The sequence below is a fragment of the Corvus cornix genome, chromosome 3 (assembly GCF_000738735.6).
Source record: "Corvus cornix cornix isolate S_Up_H32 chromosome 3, ASM73873v5, whole genome shotgun sequence".
Taxonomy (NCBI): domain Eukaryota; kingdom Metazoa; phylum Chordata; class Aves; order Passeriformes; family Corvidae; genus Corvus; species Corvus cornix.
In genome coordinates, this window is record NC_047056.1 from 114,437,293 (window position 1) to 114,458,409 (window position 21,117).

At 53.6% G+C, this 21,117-nt stretch overlaps 3 protein-coding genes across 7 annotated transcripts in view; 2 read left to right on the forward strand and 1 right to left on the reverse strand.

Moving 5' to 3' along the window:
* The window catches only part of NRBP1 (nuclear receptor binding protein 1), a 34,017-nt gene extending 31,135 nt beyond the window's left edge, over positions 1-2,882 (forward strand). For both annotated transcript variants that reach the window (XM_039569761.1, XM_039569762.1), the window contains 6 exons: positions 893-943; positions 1,038-1,173; positions 1,260-1,313; positions 1,659-1,722; positions 1,809-1,864; positions 2,056-2,882. In XM_039569761.1, the coding sequence (XP_039425695.1) occupies positions 893-943; positions 1,038-1,173; positions 1,260-1,313; positions 1,659-1,722; positions 1,809-1,864; positions 2,056-2,154 (460 nt within the window). In that variant the 3' untranslated portion in view covers positions 2,155-2,882. The remainder of the gene's footprint in view (positions 1-892; positions 944-1,037; positions 1,174-1,259; positions 1,314-1,658; positions 1,723-1,808; positions 1,865-2,055) is intronic.
* A 75-nt stretch (positions 2,883-2,957) lies between these two features.
* Positions 2,958-5,443, forward strand: KRTCAP3 (keratinocyte associated protein 3). 2 transcript variants are annotated; one of them, XM_039569785.1, is made up of 6 exons: positions 2,958-3,203; positions 3,281-3,340; positions 3,905-4,105; positions 4,319-4,453; positions 4,766-4,857; positions 5,035-5,443. In XM_039569785.1, exons 1-5 carry the CDS (start codon positions 2,994-2,996, stop codon positions 4,847-4,849), a joined length of 690 nt encoding a protein of 229 aa, XP_039425719.1. In that variant the 5' UTR covers positions 2,958-2,993; the 3' UTR covers positions 4,850-4,857; positions 5,035-5,443. The 2 variants fall into 2 exon arrangements, with proteins under 2 accessions (XP_039425719.1, XP_039425718.1); XM_039569784.1 differs by having other exon boundaries at positions 4,766-5,443.
* Positions 5,444-5,701: 258 nt separating this feature from the next.
* IFT172 (intraflagellar transport 172) overlaps positions 5,702-21,117 on the reverse strand; it is a 38,277-nt gene continuing 22,861 nt past the window's right edge. For 2 of the 3 annotated variants that reach the window (XM_039569744.1, XM_039569742.1), the window contains 21 exons: positions 19,739-19,855; positions 19,022-19,164; positions 18,303-18,396; positions 17,991-18,055; positions 17,675-17,855; positions 17,048-17,157; positions 16,901-16,924; positions 16,469-16,598; positions 15,770-15,868; positions 15,309-15,418; positions 14,749-14,812; positions 14,041-14,127; positions 12,075-12,191; positions 11,513-11,623; positions 10,621-10,740; positions 9,115-9,210; positions 8,372-8,431; positions 7,529-7,627; positions 6,949-7,102; positions 6,094-6,182; positions 5,702-5,859 (listed from right to left, as the gene is read on the reverse strand). In XM_039569744.1, coding sequence (XP_039425678.1) covers positions 5,770-5,859; positions 6,094-6,182; positions 6,949-7,102; positions 7,529-7,627; positions 8,372-8,431; positions 9,115-9,210; positions 10,621-10,740; positions 11,513-11,623; positions 12,075-12,191; positions 14,041-14,127; positions 14,749-14,812; positions 15,309-15,418; positions 15,770-15,868; positions 16,469-16,598; positions 16,901-16,924; positions 17,048-17,157; positions 17,675-17,855; positions 17,991-18,055; positions 18,303-18,396; positions 19,022-19,164; positions 19,739-19,855 — 2,160 coding nt within the window. In that variant the 3' untranslated portion in view covers positions 5,702-5,769. The remainder of the gene's footprint in view (positions 5,860-6,093; positions 6,183-6,948; positions 7,103-7,528; positions 7,628-8,371; positions 8,432-9,114; positions 9,211-10,620; positions 10,741-11,512; positions 11,624-12,074; positions 12,192-14,040; positions 14,128-14,748; positions 14,813-15,308; positions 15,419-15,769; positions 15,869-16,468; positions 16,599-16,900; positions 16,925-17,047; positions 17,158-17,674; positions 17,856-17,990; positions 18,056-18,302; positions 18,397-19,021; positions 19,165-19,738; positions 19,856-21,117) is intronic. The other variant, XM_039569743.1, reaches the window with a different exon arrangement.

A 21,117-nucleotide genomic window follows, 5' to 3' on the forward strand; every position in this document is an offset into this window, starting at 1 on the left:
ACAGAGACCCTTCAAAAACCCGAGGTTCCAGTTGTCACAGCGCTAGGAAACAGTAGTATGGAATTCCCTTTGGAATGTTCTTGATATAAGTTCAAAATGGAGGACAACAAGTGAACAGCCAAAGCTGTGCAAGAGAGATCCTTTACGTACATGGGACGTCAATCTCTGCGGGCTTGGCTATCTGTGGGTATCAGCCTGGAACTCTCTTTTTGGTAGTGCTGTACCTCAGAGGTGCTGGAAAAGAAAGCAGCAACGACTTGAAATGTCAGCATCATTTCTGGATGGTTCATCAGACTGCCATGCAAACCAAGCTGCCAGAAAAAAATTGTAAAATTTGTTGAAAACTACTGCTGCGTTAGAGTATGGGATGATCCCAGCTGCTGGGGGTGTGGGAGGGGCTGGAGAGTGGTGTGGGATCTGAGGCAGGTATGCAGCCCATACCAGACTTGTGGGGCCGCAAAGCACTTGTGGATATCCTGTCAGGCTTCCAGCAGCTTTGCAGTCCTTGCCTCATCTCTGCAATGCTTTAGAGCAGCCTTGAGACAGGGGTTTGGCTGTTCCAAGTGTTTGTTGCAACCAGGGACCTGGTACGGCAGGTGTTTGTGAAACACCTGGCCAGGAACGGTGTCATTGGGCCAAATAACTGTGTGTTGGACAGTTCTGAGGGATGTGACACTGGCTCTGCCATAACTGCTGCCTCATCCTTAGCTCCTATGGATAGTTGTGTCCTTAAGGGAAGATTAGAGCTTGTCACACCAATAGCTGCCTCTGTCCACACCCATCCTGCCCATGGACACAGCCCAGGACATGGGGATTTGAAACTGCACCCCAAGAGACCCAAGTGGATGGTACTGTGAGATGATTTCTCATCTCAGGACATTTTGTTTTACAGTTTCTCACAATCTCCAGCTCTGGAGCTGGACAAGTTCCTGGAGGATGTGAGGTAAGAGGGGCTTTTTAAAAGACACGTTTCATTGTGTGGGAGACTGGAAAAAATTTGGAGAGGTGTAACCTGAGATGCTGCTCCTTCCTTGTAGGAATGGAATCTATCCCCTCACAGCTTTTGGGATGCCACGACCCCAGCAGCCCCAGCAGGTCGTGGTGAAATCTCCCATTGCTCCCCCGTCAGTGAAAACCCCAACCCCAGAGCCCGCTGAGGTGGAGACCCGCAAGGTGAGCGCTGGGGGCTCCGTCTCCCACTCCCATCGCCAGGCAGGTGTGTGGGGCAGCTGCTTATGGGGTCTGTGCCTCTGTTCCAGGTGGTACTGATGCAGTGCAACATCGAGTCTGTGGAGGAGGGGGTGAAGCACCACGTATGTTTCTACGTCTGGCTGAGCTGGGGGAGGCTGGGGCAGCTGTGCAGGGCTCATGGCTCTGATGTGCTGCGGGTGCCTGGGGTAACCCTGCACTGCTGCAGCTGCCACTGTCAGGACCCAGAGCCTGAGCCAGGCCTGTGCCTGCTGCTGACCTGGCTTCCAGTGCAGGATGGTGCTGCCAGCTGCAGTTTAGGATGGAACTGGCAGTGGCTGTTCTTTTAGATCCCTGTGGGGCTCTGGAGGGGTGGTTCCCATCCCAGGGAGCATTTCTAGGGTTGCTTTGGGCTTGCCGTGGCAGCCTGCAGGACTGCAGTCCCTCATGAGAATTTCTTTGCCCTGCAGCTGACACTGCTGCTGAAACTGGAAGACAAGTTGAATCGACACTTGAGCTGTGACCTGCAGCCCAGTAAGTACCCTTCTGCCCCTGCCGAGGTTCACTGGGGCCAGCAGCACCCTTGGACCCAAGGACTGACACCTTTCCTTGTGTTGCAGATGACAACATCCAGGAGCTGGCAGCTGAACTGGTCCAGCTTGGATTCATCAGCGAGGTAAGCAGGGGCTCAGGTAGGACTATAGGCCTGTGTTCCTTTTTCAGAGTTCAATGGTTTATGCCACATCAGCCCTTTTTGGGGAGGGGGAGGCAGGAGAAATAAGCCATGTCCCTGTCCTGGGGGACTCCAGCCATGCTCTCAGCTTTGAGTGGATGGGGCTTAGCCCTGACTATCTTTGTTCTCCCCAGGCTGACCAGAGCAGACTCACCTGTTTACTTGAAGAGGCATTTAGCAAGTTCTACTACACTCGGAATGGAGCCCTGACGGCAGTGACTGTGTCATCTTAACCCCATGGCTCCTGGGCAGCCAGCGTGGCCTCGCTGCCTGCGACCCATCTGTGTCTGCCCACCACTGTCGGGCATCCGCAAGACCCCAGCTGCAGTGCTTGGAAGCTCATCCTGCATGTGCCGTGGCTGGGCTCAGCGACAGTCCTCCCTGCCCGCCTCGTAAAGGGGACTTTGCGCATCAGTATTATTTCCAGCCCTGTTTTTGTTGGGATTTGCCAGGTTGTGCTGCAGAGTTGAGGCCTGGCTTGGGGTGTTCTGCAGCCCCATTCATGTGCATGGAGTTTGTTCTGTTTGAATTGTACAAAGTGTCTTTTGCACAGCACAGAAATGGGTTTTTTCTTTTTTTTCTTTTTTTCTTTTTTTTTTTTTTTTTTTAATTTAAAGGTAAGCAGGGGTGAGCCCCTAAGCCCTGCACCCCCCGTCACTCCCCCCCCATTCCCGCGCCTTGGGCCTAGGGCTGGCCGGGCTCGTCCCCCAGTCCCCGCCCGGCGCTTCGCTCCCGCCCCCGGCTGCACTTTGTTTACTGGTTCGCACCCGCCTGGGGCCGCGGCGTGTGCTGGCCCCGGGCTGCGGCCCCGCGGCCCCTGCAGCCCCCCGCCCTTCCGCGAACTCCCGGGCCTGCAGCGGCCCCGGGGCCCAGGCTCGTCCCAGCGCGCAGCGGGGCTGAGCCGCGGCTCCTGCATCTCATTTCTATCATTTCCTATTTTTAATAAACTGTTTTGTAAATACGCGAGTGCCGCCTCTTTCCGGGCGGGGCGGGGGGGCCGGGCCGAGGCCGCCCGTCCCTTCCCCGGGGCGGTGCGAGGGCGGTAGCGCTCGGCGGGGCGGTGGCGGCAGCCATGGCCCGGGGGCAGGGGGGTCCGGGAGCGCTGGCGGAGCCGCGGCGGCTGATGCGCACAGGACTGGGGCTAATCGTGCTGGGCCACGGCAGCCTCGTGCTGGGCGCCATCGTGCACGGCTCGGTCCTGCGGCATGTGGCCGGCGCCCGCCGCGCTGTCACCCCCGAATACGCGGCGGCCAACGTGGTGTCGGTGTGCTCGGGGCTGCTGGTGAGCGGGGCCGGACCGGGCGGGGGGCGGCGGGCCCTGCCCTGCCCGGGCCATGCTGAGCGCAGGTCTCCCCGCAGAGCATCGCGGCGGGCATCGTCGCCATCCTGGTGTCGCACAACCTGTCCCGGGCGGCCCTGGTGAGTGCGGGGCTGTGGGGCCGAGCGGGCGGGGGGCCTCGGCTCGGCCCTGCCTCGCCGGCAGCCGCTCCCCTGGACCTTGGCCCCGCGAGCTCCTTCCGCGTCGGCGGCGGCTGCCGGCGCTGCAGGTGTCGCCTGTGCCCGGCTCGGCCCCGGGAGGGTGGGAGCAGCGGGTGCACCGTCCTGGAGCAGAAGCGCTTCGATGGGCGAAGCTGCAGCCGGGTCGGGGGTCCTGCGTGGGCTCGCAGAGTTGGTGGACAGGGTTCGGGGTGCGCCGGGCTGGGCTGCGGCTGGGGGCTCCCGGCACTCGGCCGAGCCTGTGTGGCCCGTGTGGGGGTCTCCACCGAGCCCGAGGGAAGGGGCGTCCAGTGGTGCCGAGCTCACAGGGGGTAAAGGATGCAAAAGGTGCGAGAGCCTCATCAGAGGGTAAGGCTGAGCCATCCTGGAAGAGGCAAGAGATGGTGTGTGCTCCCTCGGGGGAGCAGCTCTGCAGAGACGTGGGTGCCTGGCCTGAGCGTTTCTGCACACTCGTGCCAGTCCCACTCGTATTCTTGCTGCCTGCAGCACTGGACCCTGCTGAGCGTATCTCTGCTGAACTGCCTCCTGTCCACCGCGTGCAGTGTGGGGCTGGCGCTGGCCATTGCCCTCACGGTGCACAGCCGGGGCACACACCTGGTCAGGGGCTGCAACAGCTCCGCGCTGCCCATGGACGCCCGTTCAGCCATTGCGACTAATGACTGTCCCTTCAACACCACGCGCATCTATGTGAGTCTGCAGGGTCACTGCACACCCCCGGTCCTCCCATCATCAGCCTCTTTCTCTCTGCTTCCTCTCGTCTCTTTTCCCTCTCACTCTCCCTCCTGCTTCCCTTCTCTCTCCTTCTCCCCCTTCTTTCCCCTGCTGCCCGCACAGTCTCTGCTGAGTGTGTTCAGATGGCCTGGTGCAGTGCCCACGTTCCTCTGATCCCCTGCTCCACAGGACACAGCCCTGGCCCTCTGGTTCCCCTCCTTGCTGCTGGCAGCTGCAGAAGCTGTGCTGTCAGGCAGGTGCTGTTTGGTGGCTCTAGTCTTCCAGGGCATCGGGCCCTGTGCACACAGCTATGGCAAAGAGCAGGTACGCCGTTTTGAGCTGGACGGATCTCCCTGTATCTCCCCCATGATTGCTGCCTTTGTGCTGCATTTGGAAGGTGCTGGGTTCTGCTGGGAACAACGAGGCTGTGCAGGACTACGGGGGGGGGGGGGGATGCTGGTTGGAACCTCTTCTAGCCAGCCTAGGTGCCAGACCAGCAGCCCTTCATGGGGAGTTGCAGAGGGACCCTCTTCTTCATCCCCCTGGTAGCCAGGCCTGTTCTTTTCTTGTGAGAACACTGCCCATCACATATCCTTGTCCCACTCCACTTTTTTTTGTCTTTTTTTTCCTCTCTAGCTGGCCAGGCCAAATGCAGCAATGGAGAAGCCGCCCCGTGAGAGGCAGCAGCTCCTGGCAGGACTTGCTCAGTCTCATGCGTAGCTGGAGTGGTGAGCACACCACGTGGGCTGTGCTTGGGACGGGGAGAGCAGGCTCTGCCATCAAGAGGGTCCATGCCTACACTAGCCCCCCAAAACACCTCTTCCTAAGAACATGGGCAGAGGAGTCAGCATGATACTGGGCCCTGCAGCACAGCCTGGCACTGACACGTGCTCCTTCACTCCCAGGTGGTGCTGCAGGAGTGCTGTGATCCAGCAAGGTGATGTCACACCTTCTGCAGTGTTGGTGTGCATAAGGTGGGCTGCAGGGGTGAGAGGTGTGCCTTCCCCCCTCCCCCCAGCTCCACCACCCCACCTGGGACGGACCCTGCAGGTCAGCAGGTGCTGTGGGCCCCAGATGCTCTCCCATCTTCTCCCCAAGCTGCCAGGCCCTTCCTGGTGTGCTGAAGGCTCTGTCGGTTTCTGTCAGCAGTGATGGGGGTGGGCAGAGGTGCTGGGGCCCAAGTCCTGTTGTCATTGCAGGCATGTCAGCTGGCTGTGCCTGTGCTCAGACATGTCAGGGAACAGAAGGGGAAGAATCCCTGTGGTGTGGATCTCTAGTTTTTTGAATAAATAAACTTTTCCTTTCCACACTGGCTGTTCTGAGTGGCTCTGCCAGGTGAGTGCTGGTTGGGAGTGAGGCCTGCCAAGGGAAGGAAAATGCAGCTACTCTGTGAGCCCATCTCCCTGCTTGCCACTCCCCAGGCACAGGGATGTTGACAGAGCCATGGTGCCATTGTGACAGTCACCCATGGATGTGGGGGTTGAGACACATGTACAGGGTTTACAGCCCTGTGCCCAGCAGCTGCAGGTGTTCTGGGCTCAGCATCCCCTGGCAAACAGGAGCACTGCAGGGTTGAGATAACATGTTTATTGGATGTGGAAGGTGCTGAAGAACAGGCCTGAAAGCTGCCACAGTCCTGCTCACTGGAATGAGAAGCTGGTGCTTGGCAGTCCCCCACACCACCGTCGGAGGAACTCGATCACATCCTGGCCCGCAGGGCTGTGGGATGTCTGCAAAACAAGAGAGGCCTTGGCACTAAAAGTGGGCACCTCTGTCCCCCCTGCCTGAAGGCACCCCGTGGACTGGCAGGACTGGGTCTGTTAATCCCCACCCAGCAGCACTATCAGGAGAGTGCAATGAACTGCCCTGAGACAATGGCTCACCCAGAAGGATGCTGTATTGTCAGCATGAGGGGCTGAACCCCACCCACAGCCTGTCTCCCTGCCCATGGGGTTCTGGCTCACCTTGACAGCCATCATGAACTTGTACCACGCATCCTTCTTCACTTCTCGGCCTGGCCTCAATTCGATCTTGTTTCTTAGCACTGGGTACCCTGGGCACAAAGCAACACATGCAGAACAAGCTGAGACCCACAGCGGGCCCCCACTTGGTGCACCCCTTCCCTGTGCTGTGGCTGGGGCTGCCCCAACAGCAGACTGTGTTGGGAATAATGCTGCCTTGGTCTCTAGGAGACCAAAATGAAAAAGGGGTGCCCAGAGTGGTAGGATCAAATGAAGATGAAGGCTGAACTGCCCTTGGGCAATGACACCCAAGTGAGTAGATCCAACGATGGCACTCAGCTTCTGACTTTTGGAGCTAGAGCCCTGTTCCTGGTGGCCCATCCCTGCTCCCCTGTCTCTGACCCTTTTTAAGTCCTGCACTGCAGAGCAGGACCAGGTGCTGCCCATTCACAACTGTCTGTGCTGGCCATCCTGGAGTCCCTAGGCAGAGCTGTGCCAGCCTGAGCTATCACTGAATCACAGAGCGGCTGAGGTCAGAATTGCTCTGGGGTCTGTATGGTTCAACTTCCTGCTCAGGCAGGGCCACCCCAGCCCACGGTTGTGTCCAGACAGCTTTTGACTGTCTCTAAGGATGGCAATCTCACAATTGCTGTGCAACCTGTTCCAGCACTCACTCACCCCCACAGTAACAGAGAGTCCTATCTCCTCCAGCAGAGCTGGTTCCCCACAGCCACACAGTCTTTCCACTCCTCTTATAGCACAGCCCAGACCTCCTCCCAGACCTACCCTGCAACATGTTCCCACTCCCTGCACGGCACTGTGTCATCTCTTGTCTGAGTGAGCTGGCCTGGAGCTTACCTGTCAGCACACAGGGCAGGGAGTGCACCCCGGTACCTGCTGCTACCAGAGAGGCTTCGTAGGTGTTGCGCTCATCCTGCGGCAGCACCTGCTCCAGCCGCTGGTCCATGGACATGGTGAGCACCCAGTCCCTCACCTCCTCCCGCTGCTCCTCCTGTGGGCAAAGGCCAGTGCATGGCCTGGAATTGTGATGCTGCTGCCCGGCTGCAGCCCCGCAGCACCAGGGAGCACATGGGAGAGCAGGACTTGGGCGTGTATGATGTGCACACAACACACACGTGCATGGTGCACAATGGTGGTTGAGTGTGTGTATGTTGGAGAGCATGAGAGTGTGTGTGTGTGTGTACACAGGTATGTGCACGTGTGTGTGCAACACGTCTGTGCACACGTGTTTGTGTACACAGGTGTGTGCACACGTCTGTGCGTGTGTGTGTGCTTGCAGTGGGGGGACAGGCAGAAGGTGGCAGTGCTGGGTCTGTTTCCACCCCCTGCACTCTCTGCAATCCCCCCAATCCCTGTTCAAAGGGCCCTGAAGCAGCATCACTCCTCACAGCAGCTGAGGAAGACAGGTGACACTCACAGACACATGCTGATGGGCTGGAAGTGGCACTTCAAAGGGAATGTCTGTCCTCTGAAAATCGGAATGGTCCAGGGAATCCAGGTTCCCTTCTTCAATGGCCTGGGAAAGAAGTGGTAGAGCACCAGGCAATGCCAGTTGTAGAGCTCACAGTACAATTCATGGTGAGGAGGCCCCTGCCTGTTCGTGCTGTGGTGACCAGGCCCTCCTGTCATCCATGACAACACTCTGCAGTGTCTCTCAGACACTGTCCTATTCAGGTGGCATCAAAGAAGGGAAAGATATAATCGGGGACTTTTGTTTTTCCCCAGCAGCTGCTGACAGCACTTGGGAGTCTGGCACAGTGAGGTCTGTCAGCTCCCTTGGATTTGGTGTTCCTGATGGCCAACCTGCTGGTCAAGGAAGGGGCTGAGAGGGCTCCCGAGTCTTGTATCACAGTGGCCAAATCACTGGGCCATGGCCTTCACTCTGCAAGTAGTTTTTCTTCTGTTGGAACAACTAGAGTGAGATCACGCTGAAAGCTGTAATGGCATCTGCAGCCATGAGGATTTCAGGCCTAAATTGTCAGGCCAATGTGCTCTTTGCTGCCATGTGCATGGGGGCATTGGCATGCCCAGGGTGATTTGGGCAGGGCTGTGCAGGTCCTCCCACAGGTAGTGTGAGGGCGCCCATTGCTCTCCAGACACACACTGAGTCGGGTTCGGGGGCTCTCTCCATCAGTACGAGCTCCAATGTGCTGCCACACAGGAGCCTCAGGTGTGCCCTGGCCAGGCTGGGGGTCTGTGGTGGCCCTACAGCCCACTGTCACTTTAGAGAGACAGCCCTCCCCCCACAGACCATACTCACATCTGAGAGGTCCAGGAAGCGGTTCAGGAAGACAAATGCCATGTTCTCCCAGCTGACTGCCTGGTATGGAGAGGAACCCTGAGTGAGACTGGGCAGCTCATCCTCACTGCCACAGTTCTTTTCCCAGAGCCATGGCTGGGAAGGATGTGGCTCTGTTTGTGCCACAGTGTCCTGCCTGCAGCCCAGGGAATGGACAAGGACACTGCACATTCCAGCTCACCATCCCTGAAGACTGAATTCCTTGGACAACCAGTTCACTGCCACAGGCTGTCACACAAAATGGAGACAGGCATTGTGACCAGGCTGGATGGGGCTTGGAGCTGCCTGCTCTAGTGGAAGGTGTCCCTGCCCAAGGCAGGGGATGGAACAAGATGAGCTTTAAGGTCCCTTCCCATCTAAGCCATTCCATGATTCTATTATTGCACAGCCAGGTCCAGGCAGTGGGGACATGCTGCTGTCCTTGCCATGTGTCACGACTCCCGGGCAGACTGTCAGACACTTGGGTGATGCAGAGCAGAGCTGAGCAGTCTCACATCCACACTGACAGAACCATAATATGGCCTCTGTCCACCCCTGGGTCTGTAGGTCCCATTTGCTCACTGGCTGAGGTCTGGCCAGCTTGAGGAACAGCCTCCAGTGGCAGAGTCCAGCAGCCAAGGGAGGATTTGGGATGATAAAGTCAAGAATCCCTGAGCCCAGGGTGCCCTACACCTTTCTCTGGTCCAGTGGCAGGTAGCTCTTACCTTGGCAGCTATCCCAGCCTCATAGAAAGCCTTGTCTGCAGGGAGCAGATCTGTGTGGCGCAGCAGGGAAATGGACAGCTGGGCAGCCATGGTGTCCTGTGGACACAGAGGACAGGAAAGCCACAATTCAGCACAGAAAAAACAGGTTGGAAGGGATCTCATGAGATCACTCCAGAATCACAGCAAGGACTCTGCACCCATACAAGCCCTACAAGTAAAAAAGGTCAAAAACTTCAGTCCTGACCCTGAGTTCCCTCACTACAGACCACATGGGACTATCACCTGAGGGTGAAATTCTTCTGCTTTGTAAGTCTTGCTTTCACTAGAATCCACACCCAAACATCCCCTACCTGAGTCACAGAACAGGTGAGGTTAGAAGGGATTGTTGGCAGTTCCCAAATCCTGCCCTCAGCCCCAATCAAAGCAGAAGCAGCTACAGCAGGTTCAGGAACATGCCTGGTCAGGTTTTGACCATCTCAAGGAATGGAGACTCTCCAACCTCTCCAAGAAACCTATTCCAGCCACAGTCTCAGTAAGTTTTGTCTTATGTAAGAATTTTGGAGCAGAGGAACTGAAAGGTAATTTCACTTTTCTGCTGCCAGATACCCATAGTCACACCAGAACTGTCAAGGCCACTCCTCCTTCATGGTCCCAAACAGACTGCCCAACACCTCAACATTCCACAGCTGTGGAGATCTGTACAGGTTTCCAAGACGTCAGACTTGGCTCTTGTTGTCCGACATGTTTCTGGACCCCCAACATCCACACACAGAGCCGTGGGGAAGCCCGAATCTCCCACAGTGAAAGCTGTGGCTTTCACTGGGGTCCTAGCTGTCACAACCTTTCCTCTCCACAGCCTTCTCCATCACGACTCCAGTCCCACACCCATCCAGAGCTCTAGAACAATTCCACAATCCCACATGGATTAAGAGTTCAGCAGGGAGATCAAGAACAAACCCCAGTGTACACAAGACTCCAAAATACCTACAGGGCCTTGTAATGCCCCCACACAGGTCCACAAGCTCCCAAAGCCCCCCAAGAGGCCCAGTGCACAGGACCAGTACCTGCCAAAGCCCTGGGCAGATGATCTGCTCTGAAAACCATGTGTGAAGCCCAGCAGCTCTTGAAGCCCAGGACAGCAGAGAGGAAGCCATCCCTCTCTTGGGAAGACCAGATTTTTTGTGATCCCTAATTTTCTACTGCCACCTCTGCTCTCACATGTCATGCCAAGCATATGGATCAGCTCCTCCCCTGGTTTACAGCTCAGCCACAGTAGCTGGGGCAGTACCCACGATAAGTAGAGAAGACCACCTACAGCTTTACCTGCTAGTGGTAACAGATTATTGCAGATTATCTGGGACAGATTACTGCAGTGCCATTCTCATGCATCCATGATGTGTGATTAGTGAAGTGGAATAGTAACCTATGAATAGCCCTGAATCTGCACATCCCCATGGGGTTCCCCGCTCTGGGTGGTGACCTGGCAGAGGAACTTCAAAGCCTCACCAGCTGCTTCAGGCCCTGTGCTGCAGAGCGGGTAGCGCAGTAGTGGGAGATCAGCAGCATCCTCTCAAACTCCTCATGTGCCGGAGTGTTTGCCTCGCTGGACTTCATTAAGTTTTCACACTGAGAAGAGAAAATGAAAGGAAGTGAGAGCAGGAGAGCATGAGGGCACTCTTTATCCACATGAGACCAGGGAAGTCAGGAGAGAGAAGGATCTGAAATACCCAGACACCTCTGGGACTGAACAAGGGCTGGGCCTTGGGTGCTCTGGGTCCAACTGCATGCTGAAGGAAGGAGGCTGTGGGAGCCAGGAAGAGTCACCAGTACTGCAATAGCCAGCATTGGAAGCAGGGGTGAGTCTGGATGGACAAAGGGAGGATTTTTTGATTTTGCTTATGCTCGAAGTAGGTATTTGTGGGACAGAAACAGAGAAAAGGCAATCATGGGCTCTGTCTGAGGTGTTCTGGACAGGAATGAGGAGCAGAAGGTTCTAAGCATCCATGGGGAGATGGGGAGGACTCATATTTTTCACGCTTAGTAGCTCTGTGCTTTCCCCACACAAGCTGCTGAATATGGGTGGAGGATGAGAAGAGGATATGTCATGATAGCTCCCATGTCATAGTGACCACATGGAGCTCTGCAAGGGCCAATGTCCAGACCCACTCCTTGGATTTGGCCTGGAGCATAGGGTCTCCTTCTTCTCTGCCTTCTCTTGCTCAGCCACATCCACTTCACAGGATCCTGTTTTCCTACTGTCCACACTTCCAGCTCTTTACCCCAAGCCTGTGTTCTAAAAACACTGCCCATGTCACCTGGCGGGAGACTGGTTCTTCTTCCTGCTCAGTCAAGACCCCCTGGGGGCTGAACAGGCAGCGGTGGCCATGGCCACACTTACCAGACTAAGGAGCATATCCCGCAGCTCAGCCCAGCTGGAGTATGCCTCAGCACAGTTCATGCCAGATGCATTCACCATCTCCACAAAGAGACGCTTATAAATGTTGAAATTCTGCAACAAAAAGGAGAGAAGTGTGGAAAGAGACAGACAGGGAGTCAGCAGACTCTAGAGCTCTCCTGCTGCCAAGCACGGGCCAAGAAAATGGCTCCCAGAGAGGCAGTGCTGGAGATCGCTGGCTAGAAGGGGTGCTGAGGACAAGGCAGGGAAACAGGAAAGGATGGAAGGATGCTTCCTGCAGCCAGTACTCTTGGAGAGGCAAATGGTTCCTTTTGTTCTGAACTTGGTGCTCAAGGTGTTCAAAACAAACACAAACACTCAACGTCCCCTGCTCCTTCCCATGGAGAACATGCCAGGGGATTTCCTTCAGCCCTCTGTAAGAATCCACTGCAGGGCTGGACATGCTGAACACCAGGCAATCCCAGTTCTGACTGGGAGCCTGACTCGCAGCAGATCACAGCACACTGGGACAGCTCACCTTGGGATGTCGTGCTGCCCTCATTACCTGTGAGTTAGCAGGTGCTCCATGGTGCACGTACAGGCGCAGGGCTTTATCCCAGCTGCCCTCCCAGATCAGGTGGGTTGCATACAGAGCGATATACTTGTGCAGGACTTTATAGCTCTGGAGAAGACACATGGAAAGCAGCATCATAAGACTCATGAACTGAAGACTTGCCACTTAGTGGGGATGGATCCAGCCATGTGTGCACAACCCCACACACCTGAGTCCCAAAGGGTGAAAGAGGTAACCAGAGCCAGACTGCCCTAAGTACACCTGGGTTTTGATTTGGGCTCCACTGACACCTTTATCTTGGCTAGCTGATGCTGTGCTGGCCCTTCACACATGCAAATACAGCTGTTTTCCAGCTGTTCACCACTTGCCAAAGGAATACTGCCAAACACCTGAAGGATGCAGCACCTCTACTGTGTGTCAACAAGGCTACCAACTGTAAAGCAGCCCTTAGTCTAACAAAGAAAGTAACTAAAATCCTGTGTGAAGATGTTTATAATTTACAAAGCTGCTCTAGTCCATTATCCACACACCATCACAGCTTCAGGACTGCAGACCCTCTTAGAGTGCTGCTCATACCTGTGCTGACCCCACAGACACTGCTGAGGACTGCTGTTGGCCTCACAGAAATTCAAGTGAGGAAAGAACTGCTTCACACATGCATAAATATAGTAATGAGAGGAAGAAAATGGCACAAAATGTGCAATCCTGTTAAAACCTGAGCAATGGAAGCAAGTTTATCATGCAGAAAAAAGACCGGTGTCCCAGTAGATGTCTAGAACTCGAACACCCAGATGGAGTGCTGGTGAAGCACCATGTTCAGTATAGCTTGGGATAAAGATTAAGTCTGGTATGTGACCTGTTTTGATAAATGTAACATTTTTGCTGTATAATCACTGTGGAACAGCTGAGTCAAAGTGATTGTATTCTGCACTGGTTATGGAAAAGGGTCATGCTAATGCTCTCTTAGAGGCATGAGCAGACACCAAGATCTTCTTAGACTCAATGTGGCCTTGTGGTGCCCAATACAATAAACTGAGTCTTTCCCATTAAATGGAGTGTGCAGTTATTCTCTGTGGCTCCTGATAAACAGCCTATCAGTAGGGGAGCCTCCCAAGAGAACAATGACTACAACAGAGACCATCTGTATCACAGAGAAGCCCAAGTCTAAGAGACATCAAGTTCACTCTAGTAGAACCCAAACTTAAGTTACTGGAACCAAAGTTATAAAACCACAGTCCCAGACATTCCCAGTGCTTTTCAAAGGCTTCAGTGCTAGCATGAGTGGTAAGTTGTGATGTTCCCACTAACTGCAGGTGCTGTTGCCAAGGCTGCCTTGTTATTCAATCTGAACCAATACCTCACTCCAAAGAACTGCCTGCTCTTGGTTACCTCCATTATCAACAACCATTGAACCAATAACCATTCAATAACCTATCACCAATCAATAACCACTGAATAATCAATAACCACAAACCATCCCTCAAAGTAGATCCTGGTAACTGAGAGCTTGTCTCCTGTTACTGCCTTGAAAGAGCACTGTAAAACAGTTTCATTTTGCTTTTCTCCATTTTTATTACTCTGTTGAGGTAATTTTGTTAGTTTCAGGTCAGTAAAACTGAAAAAATGTCAAATTTGCTTTCCTGACTAGGATGTCTCATTCTGACACCACCACTCTCAAGAACACAGAGAAAGAAGGCTTTCTTTTACAAATCCCTGTTTCCACGGTACCAATTACTTCCAGTCCAAACAACTCATTTAGCTTCTTCCAATGCTCCATTAATCACAAAATTTAAACACAACATGCTTCTAGGTTCTAACACTTCCCCACTCAGCCTGACTGGCCACAATGGGTGTGTGTGCTGCTTCCTGAGCCCCTGCACTGGCTCTCCATGCTGCCCACCCACTCCAGGGTGCCAGGACCCCAGGTCTGTCCCTGAGGGCTCACAAAAGCACTCACCTGCTTAGCTGCGACCTCCAGGCACTTTTCCCACTGCTCTTGCTTTGCATATATATCCAGAGCTGCCATGACATCAATTCCCACCAGCTGAGGATGGAAACAGCCATAAATTCACTGTGCAGGCCAGGTTTCCTACTCACATTCAGGCAGGCATCAGGTGACCCATGTCTTTTTTTCCCAGACAGAGTCTCTCCCCCTCCACACCATGAAATCCCAGAGCCCATGTGACCCATCTTCCATTGAGAGGGACGTGGTCAGGCTGAAAAAGTTGGCCCGTGTGAACCTTATGAAGGTCAACAAGGCCAAGTGACACGTGTTGCACCTGGGTCGGAGCAACCCCATGCACAGATACAGCCTGGGTGGAGAATGGATGGAGAGCAGCCCAGAGGAGAAGGACTTGGGGGTGTTTGTGGACAACAAATTGGACGTGACCCAGCAATGTGTGCTTGGAGCAACCCAATCTAGTGGAAGGTGTCCCTGCCCAAAGCAAGAAGGTGGAATGAGATGAGCTTGAGGTAAGCTTTAAGGTCCTTTCCCACCCAAACCCTTCTGTGATTCTGTGCTCTGGCATGCAGTAGCCATGGCTCACAGGCACATACAGACTTCTCACTCGTACTCAGTCAGGCAAAAGGCCCATGAGAAAGGCCCCAAGGATCTGCACAGGTCCTGACATAACTCCCTAGCCTGCGAGACATCCCAAACACATACCGAATCCACCTTTCCTTGTTTTTTTAAATACTCCTTATAACGCTGGTCCACGTACTCCTCTGACCTGTGGGTAGAAAGAATCCCAAATGGCAGCAAGACTTGTGTCTTGCATCAGTGCAGAGGATGGATTCAACCTTGGAACAGAAGATGTCCAGCTGTGCCATGTCTTTCTAGCAGGCTGCTGGTGCACAGATGGACGGGGAAGGAAAGGGTCTAAGCAGCTCTTCACAATATAGTATGTGAGGAGAACAAGGGATCACAGGGCTTTCAGAAGGAAGTGCATGCACAGAATTATGGCAAGGGAAAGGGAGATATGGGTAGGGACGAAACAAAAGGGGATAACAATTTCCATGGGATGTGTGGCAACAGGAAAGTGTCAGAATGTTAAATGGCTTGGGAAGGACAGCTGTGGAGAATGTACCCTGTCGAGCATGGGAAGGCCACTGTGGGGAGAATCCAGGAAACCTAGGGGTAACAGGACAGTACAAGACAGGACAAGGGATCATCTAGGGGTGGGAGGAGGAACAAGAAGGGTATAGTTTGCAAAGTTCAGGGCATACCTGGGGTCGAACTCCTTGGCCATGTGCTTGGCTTTGCTCCACTCCTCCCCTTCAATGAAGGCATCAATAGCTTCTTGGATGAGGTCCAAGTTTAGGTAGAGCTCAGCTGCCTGCAGGCCAGAGACAGTTCCATGGGAGACAAAACCCATGGGTTCCCTGTATCCCAGGCTGAAGCTGGTGCTGGACCACCACGCAAACACACCAGAAAGTCTCCTCCCAAAAGATAAGCCTCTCCTCTGCTTCCTGCCTCCTCCCAAGGCCTGGATTACTCACACTATTCCAGGACTTGGTTCATTGCCCTCTTTTATCCTCCTTGAAGACTCTGCACGGCCTAGCTCTAGATAAGGCCATCCATCCACCCATCACCCCAGGATGTGACTTGACATCCTTCCCTTGGATAGAGCTCTCCCTTCCAATGTCACTACTTCTTCAGCAGTCTGGGGGCAGGAGCCAGCCCTCACCATGCTGTATTTCTTCATGGCCACCAGCTGAGGAGCCACAGTCCGTGTCACCTCCATGCTCCGTGACTGATCCAAGAATTTCGTGGCCAACTCAGCAGCCTGTGAAGAGAAATTGTCAGCAGCTCAATTGATAAAAATGGTGGGAGAGAGGGATGAAGCTGGGAAGTGCTCAGTCCCAGCTAAAAGACTGACAGTTGGAAGCACTCGAACGATGGGGGAAGGAGAGAAGAAATGGCAGGTCATTTTGACAAGTCAGAGGAGCAAAGCCCAGCTACTTTCACACATGGGAGAAGATCAGACAAGGACATAATTGCTGTTGAAGTTGGTACAAGGACATGGGTGTGAGTGAGAAGTATGAGCAAGAACACAACAAAGGCTGGTGGCACAGAGCACAAGAAGGTGCTCCTCTAGCAAGGGCCGAGTCATAAAGTGCAGCTCTTCAGTGCAGGGAGCTGTGGGCACACAGGAACGGGCCTGCCACAGGCAATGGTGCCAGAGTAAGGAAGGCAGCACCATGCAGGATAAGCACAGCCTGACATGCTCAAGAGAACAGCTATGAAGGCTTTCAGCCCTGCAGTCACTGCAGCCTGCAGGCTCTCCTGTGCCCTGCAGCAAGAGGGATCTCTGAGGTGCACTCAGGTTGTGGAGGAGCTTCCAGGCAGAAGAGCAGGTGAAGGGAATCGTAGCCCCCGACGGTACCTTCAGTAAGCACTTCTCCACCAGGACACTGTTGCTGGGATCCCGCACCTTCAGGTAGCAGTCCACTGCCCTGGCGTATTCCCCAGCCTGCTCCCACTCCCGCGCCTGCTCCAGCAGCCCTTCCGTTCCACTGCAGGGAGGAATGCAGGCTGTGAGCAGGACTGGGATGCTGCCAGACATCCTGAAGACAGTGTGTAGGATGTGGGCAGGGAGGTGCACAGCACAGGTAAGCAGGGACCTCAGACAGAGCAGAGCATGTGACAGAGAACATGAACAGTGCTGAGGAGAGAACTGACCAGAGACCCTGGGGAGATGCAATGGCAGTACAGGAGACCATGGAGATTTGTAAGTGCGGCAAGAAGCCACGTGGGTAGGAGACCTTGGATGGCAGAAAAAAGCCTCCCAAAGCAATAAGGAAGGATGATAGGAAACCTATGCAGCAAGAAGTCCGGAGTCCTCAAGAAGGAAACAAGTGGATGTCAGGGATCCCATCAGGCTGTCTCTGTAAGGCATCAGCAAAATGGCCATGGGGAAGAGCTAGCAGGCTATTTCCTGCAGCCTGACCACAGCACTCCTTACCTGGAACCTTTCTTGCCAGCCTCTCTGCCGCACTCTTCCTGTAGCTCTCCCAGTCGACTAGGCATGTATTCCTTGCAGATCCGCAGGGCCTCGCTCCACATGCCGGCCTCCTGCACAGGCACAATGGCAAGAAGTTTTCACCAGTTCACCAGGATCCCCCACACTCCTGCCACCACATAACACATCTATCCCCTCATGCCATCTTGCCAGAGAACCAACTAGAAGAAATAACCACAGCAGCACCACCCAATTCTTTCCTCCCCCAAAATGGCACCTGTGTCTACCCACCTACCCTGACTACCTCAGGGGAACACACTCATCCATTCCAGCTACCTCAGTGGAATGGGGACTTAAGTCTCCAAATGCACCCACTTGTGCTACCCTGAGGACCATCCATATTCTGGCAGGATACATCCTCCAGGAACTGTGAGAGCATGAAGCTATGATGTGAAATCCACTGGTTCAATCTTCAGGCCAGAATTAAGTTCCTCTAGAAACCCTGAGCAAATGGTTTCTCTTTGGCTACTAAGCTGACAGAGAGAGCTGGGGGGTGAATTTCACTCCTTCATCTGAACTGGTTTCTTGTCCAGTGAGGAAGGCAATGATGTTACTACAGACTGCACTCACCTTATAGTACTTTATGGCCAGCTCAGGTCTCTGTGCTCGCAGGAGGAAGGCCTCTGCCTTCTGGAACTCTCTCTGCTCAAAGGCAAACTGTGCCTGTCCGACAAGCACATCAGCCACGCTGTCTGGGTCATGAGCCTCGGCCACACGCTGCGCAGCGTCCCAATTCTGGTTATGCACAAACCTGGGGGGATGAGATGTAACAGGGACATAAGATGTAACAGGGATGACAAGGAGCAGGCCAGTGCTGGAGAGGCAATCAGGCTGGCATTGCATGGAGAGAGCAGATGCAGAAGGCCAGGATGTGGAGGACACTTACATCAGCACGGCTTCCTTGGGCTTCCCAGCTTTAATGAATTCTCCTTCAGCCTCTTCAAATTTGCCCTAGAAGAGAGGAAGTGATTTGTTTGCACACCTTCCTGTTCTGGTATCATCACATGACCTCCTTTACTTACCGCAAGGGAGGGAGGATTTATGAAACAAAGGTGTCTGGAGCTTGGGGCTGTCATCATGGAGCCTTTTGGATATGCAACGACTGCAGCCAGAACTGTGACTGCTGCTGCAGCCCAGGGACAAGTGCTCAGTTACCTGAGGGACAGAGAACTTGCACCTGTTCCAGGGGGAAAATTACCTCATCTTCTAAGAACATGGCATACTTTAAGTGGATGTCTGGCATCTTCTGCTTCATGGAGAGGCGGGCCAGCTCAAAAGCAAATTCGAAGACCCTGCAATGAAAGAGAGAAGGACTCTGTGCTGTCAGAGTATGCCTTCATCAAGAACAAGACATCAAGTAGAGCACAAGAGACTGGCAGAGGAGAGAGGGGAATACAAGGGGTTGCACATGAATTGGCACTGCCCGTTCCTCCTGTTCCTGACCAGGAGCTTTTAGAGTCCCCAGTAAGGAAATTTGGCTCTTTCACACCTGCTGTTAGAGCCCAAGGCAGAAGATGAGAGATGTGTGAGCCTCGGGAAGAGCAGTAATGAATAGCCATACAGGCAGACACCTGGCCAGCTGCAGAGCAGGGCCAAAGCTTTTGTGGCAGGCAGTTACTTGTGACATGAGGAGTACCTCCTCTCATGCTCAGAGCCTCTCACAAACCTTCCCCTGCACAGGTTAAGGGACAAACTGCATTTGCCTGCCCAGCTCAGACTTGGCATTTGAGAGACTGACACAAAGATGGGAAATGGGATGTGTCAAGGATGTGAAAGGCCTGTGTGAAGTATGGTGGGGTGGGAAGACGTCATTTTCTGGACCTGCAGCTACCACATGCACAGAGTTATGTTGGCCCACCCATTTTTTCTCTGGTTAGGCAGAGAGGAGGGAAGTATTGGGCGGAGGCACCTGCATACCCGCTGTCTGTTGCATGGTCAATGGCCATCTCCAGAAGTCCAAATTTGCTGAGGAGTTTCACAGCTGCCTCTCCACCCAGGCTCTTTGCCCACAGATAGGCCACATGCTTATGGGAGTTTGCACCCCCGTGTGCCTTGGCCACCTGTCCAAAGAAAAGGAAGAACCCAGCCTATCTGTTTCACCTTCAGTGGACTGAGCCCCTCTCACATGCTGCCTGCCAGCATGAGGGAGCACCAAAACCATTTGTTCCCTCCCGAGGAACCCTTCTGTGACCACCACTGTTCTGGTGAGTGGGAGAGTAAGACAAAGGCATGTATGGCGGAGCAGAACAGCTGCTGCCTCAGCACAGCCCACATCACTGTTTGGACAGCAGAAGTGACCCCAGCATTCCATGGCCACACTGAGGAGAGCAGTGCTGGGGGGGGCTGTGGCAAGAGCAACACCTCTGAGGTACAACAGGATGCAGTGATCAGGGGCAGAGCAGTGCCTGGAGGAAGGCAGTACAGCAGAAAGGCCAAGGGTCAAAACCTGCTTTTGGAATTCAATGCCACAGAGTGGGTGGCCCATAGGCCTCCAGGGCTGGGGCAGTTCTGAGGCTGAGTAGTGTACACCAAATGTTCTGATCTTGCAGTGAACAGAGACAAAGCAGTTCCCACCAGGATCCCACAGCCAGAACCTGACCCCTGCACAGGTGGGGAGATGTGAAGGATTATTACCCTGTATGCCTCTTCCCACATGTCATTCACTCTGTACATGTTCACTGTGGTCTTCCAGTCTTTGGCTTCCAGGTAGTGGTACTCAGCCTCCTGCAAGCGCCCCTCTGCCTCCAGCTCCTGCAGTCAGAGGCAATGAGATAGTGACACTTGTGGTAGTGCATTCCCCCCTCCTCCTTTCTAGGCTGCAGTGTGATCTGAGAAATGCTTGTTAGGCCTTGGCCTTTAAAACAGCACCTGGGCTCAGCTCTTCCTGAGCTTATCAGAAACACTGTCTGCTCCCAGGAACTGCTGTTGTCTAATGAGCTTCTGTTTTCCTTATGACCAGCCTTGGAAAATATTCCTCTGGCCTGAATGGCACAACATTCCTGTTGTCACACTTTCAAAGGAAATACTGACCCAAACTGTGGCCAGGATGAAACATTGTTATGACTAAAGCCCACTCTCTTGTGGTCTTATAAACAGCAGTCCAAAATGAGACCCTTTTGAGCCCTCCTGGACCGCAGCAGGCTGTGACCAGCAATCTCCCTCTGAGTGGAACACCTCTCAGAGCCAGCAAACTCTCAGGTTTGCTATTCTTGGAGGATCACCGAAAAATGATGTGTCCTGGGCCAATACCCCCACTCCTCGAGGGCTGATCCTTCACCCATCAGGAGATGCAAAAGCATCTGAAGTGAGTATTTCACTGACCTCTCAGGGGAATTTTTCACAGGTACCTTGTAGGCACTGACTCGTTCTGTCTCGGTGCATAAATGTGCCCATATGCTACACTAAATCTGGGAGAAATGCTGCTTTCTTAGATGTTTAAGTACCTTGGACAGCTAAGTAAGTTAGGCCTGTAAGCAAGGTTAAGTTATAGTTATAAACTTCCTTAAACGCTGCCAAGTGTTTTTCTTTCGCTAAGTTGTTAAACATAAGTTATAAGCTAAGTGTTACTAAGTGTTACCCTTCTGCTGAGTTGCTAAGTATAACTTGGAAGTTTTAAGTGAGGCTAAATGCTGTTAAGTGTTATTCCTCTGTTAGATTGTTGTTAAGCTATAAATGAAGTTAGGTGTAAGTGAAATGTTTTCCTATGTTAAATTGTTAGGCTTAAGGTGTGTTGCACATAGGTAAAACCAAAGGCCTTGTTGCCTTTGTAAACTCATGACTCAGGCCTGTTACTTTGGCTAAGTAGAAAAGAACTGTGGCAAAGAGACACAGCTGAATTAGGGGTAGAAAAACATGCTGCATGACTGTTGCGTGCTCACATCATGGTGTATGGTGGTTGGTTGAATTATGTTTGTTATGCCTTAAAACTACGTAAACTGATAACTGGCTAACTGCTTAAAAAGGCTGGGTTTTTGCAATAAAGGGCTCTCCTCTGCACAAGCCCAGGGAATCTG

Excerpts from the sequence above, each read along its gene's own strand:
- KRTCAP3 (XM_039569784.1), top strand. The coding sequence starts at position 2,994 with ATGGCCCGGGGGCAGGGGGGTCCGGGAGCGCTGGCGGAGCCGCGGCGG. Across the intron at positions 3,341-3,904 it reads ACCTGTCCCGGGCGGCCCTG|CACTGGACCCTGCTGAGCGT; the intron begins GTGAGTGCGGGG and ends TGCTGCCTGCAG. Across the intron at positions 4,106-4,318 it reads TCAACACCACGCGCATCTAT|GACACAGCCCTGGCCCTCTG; the intron begins GTGAGTCTGCAG and ends CCTGCTCCACAG.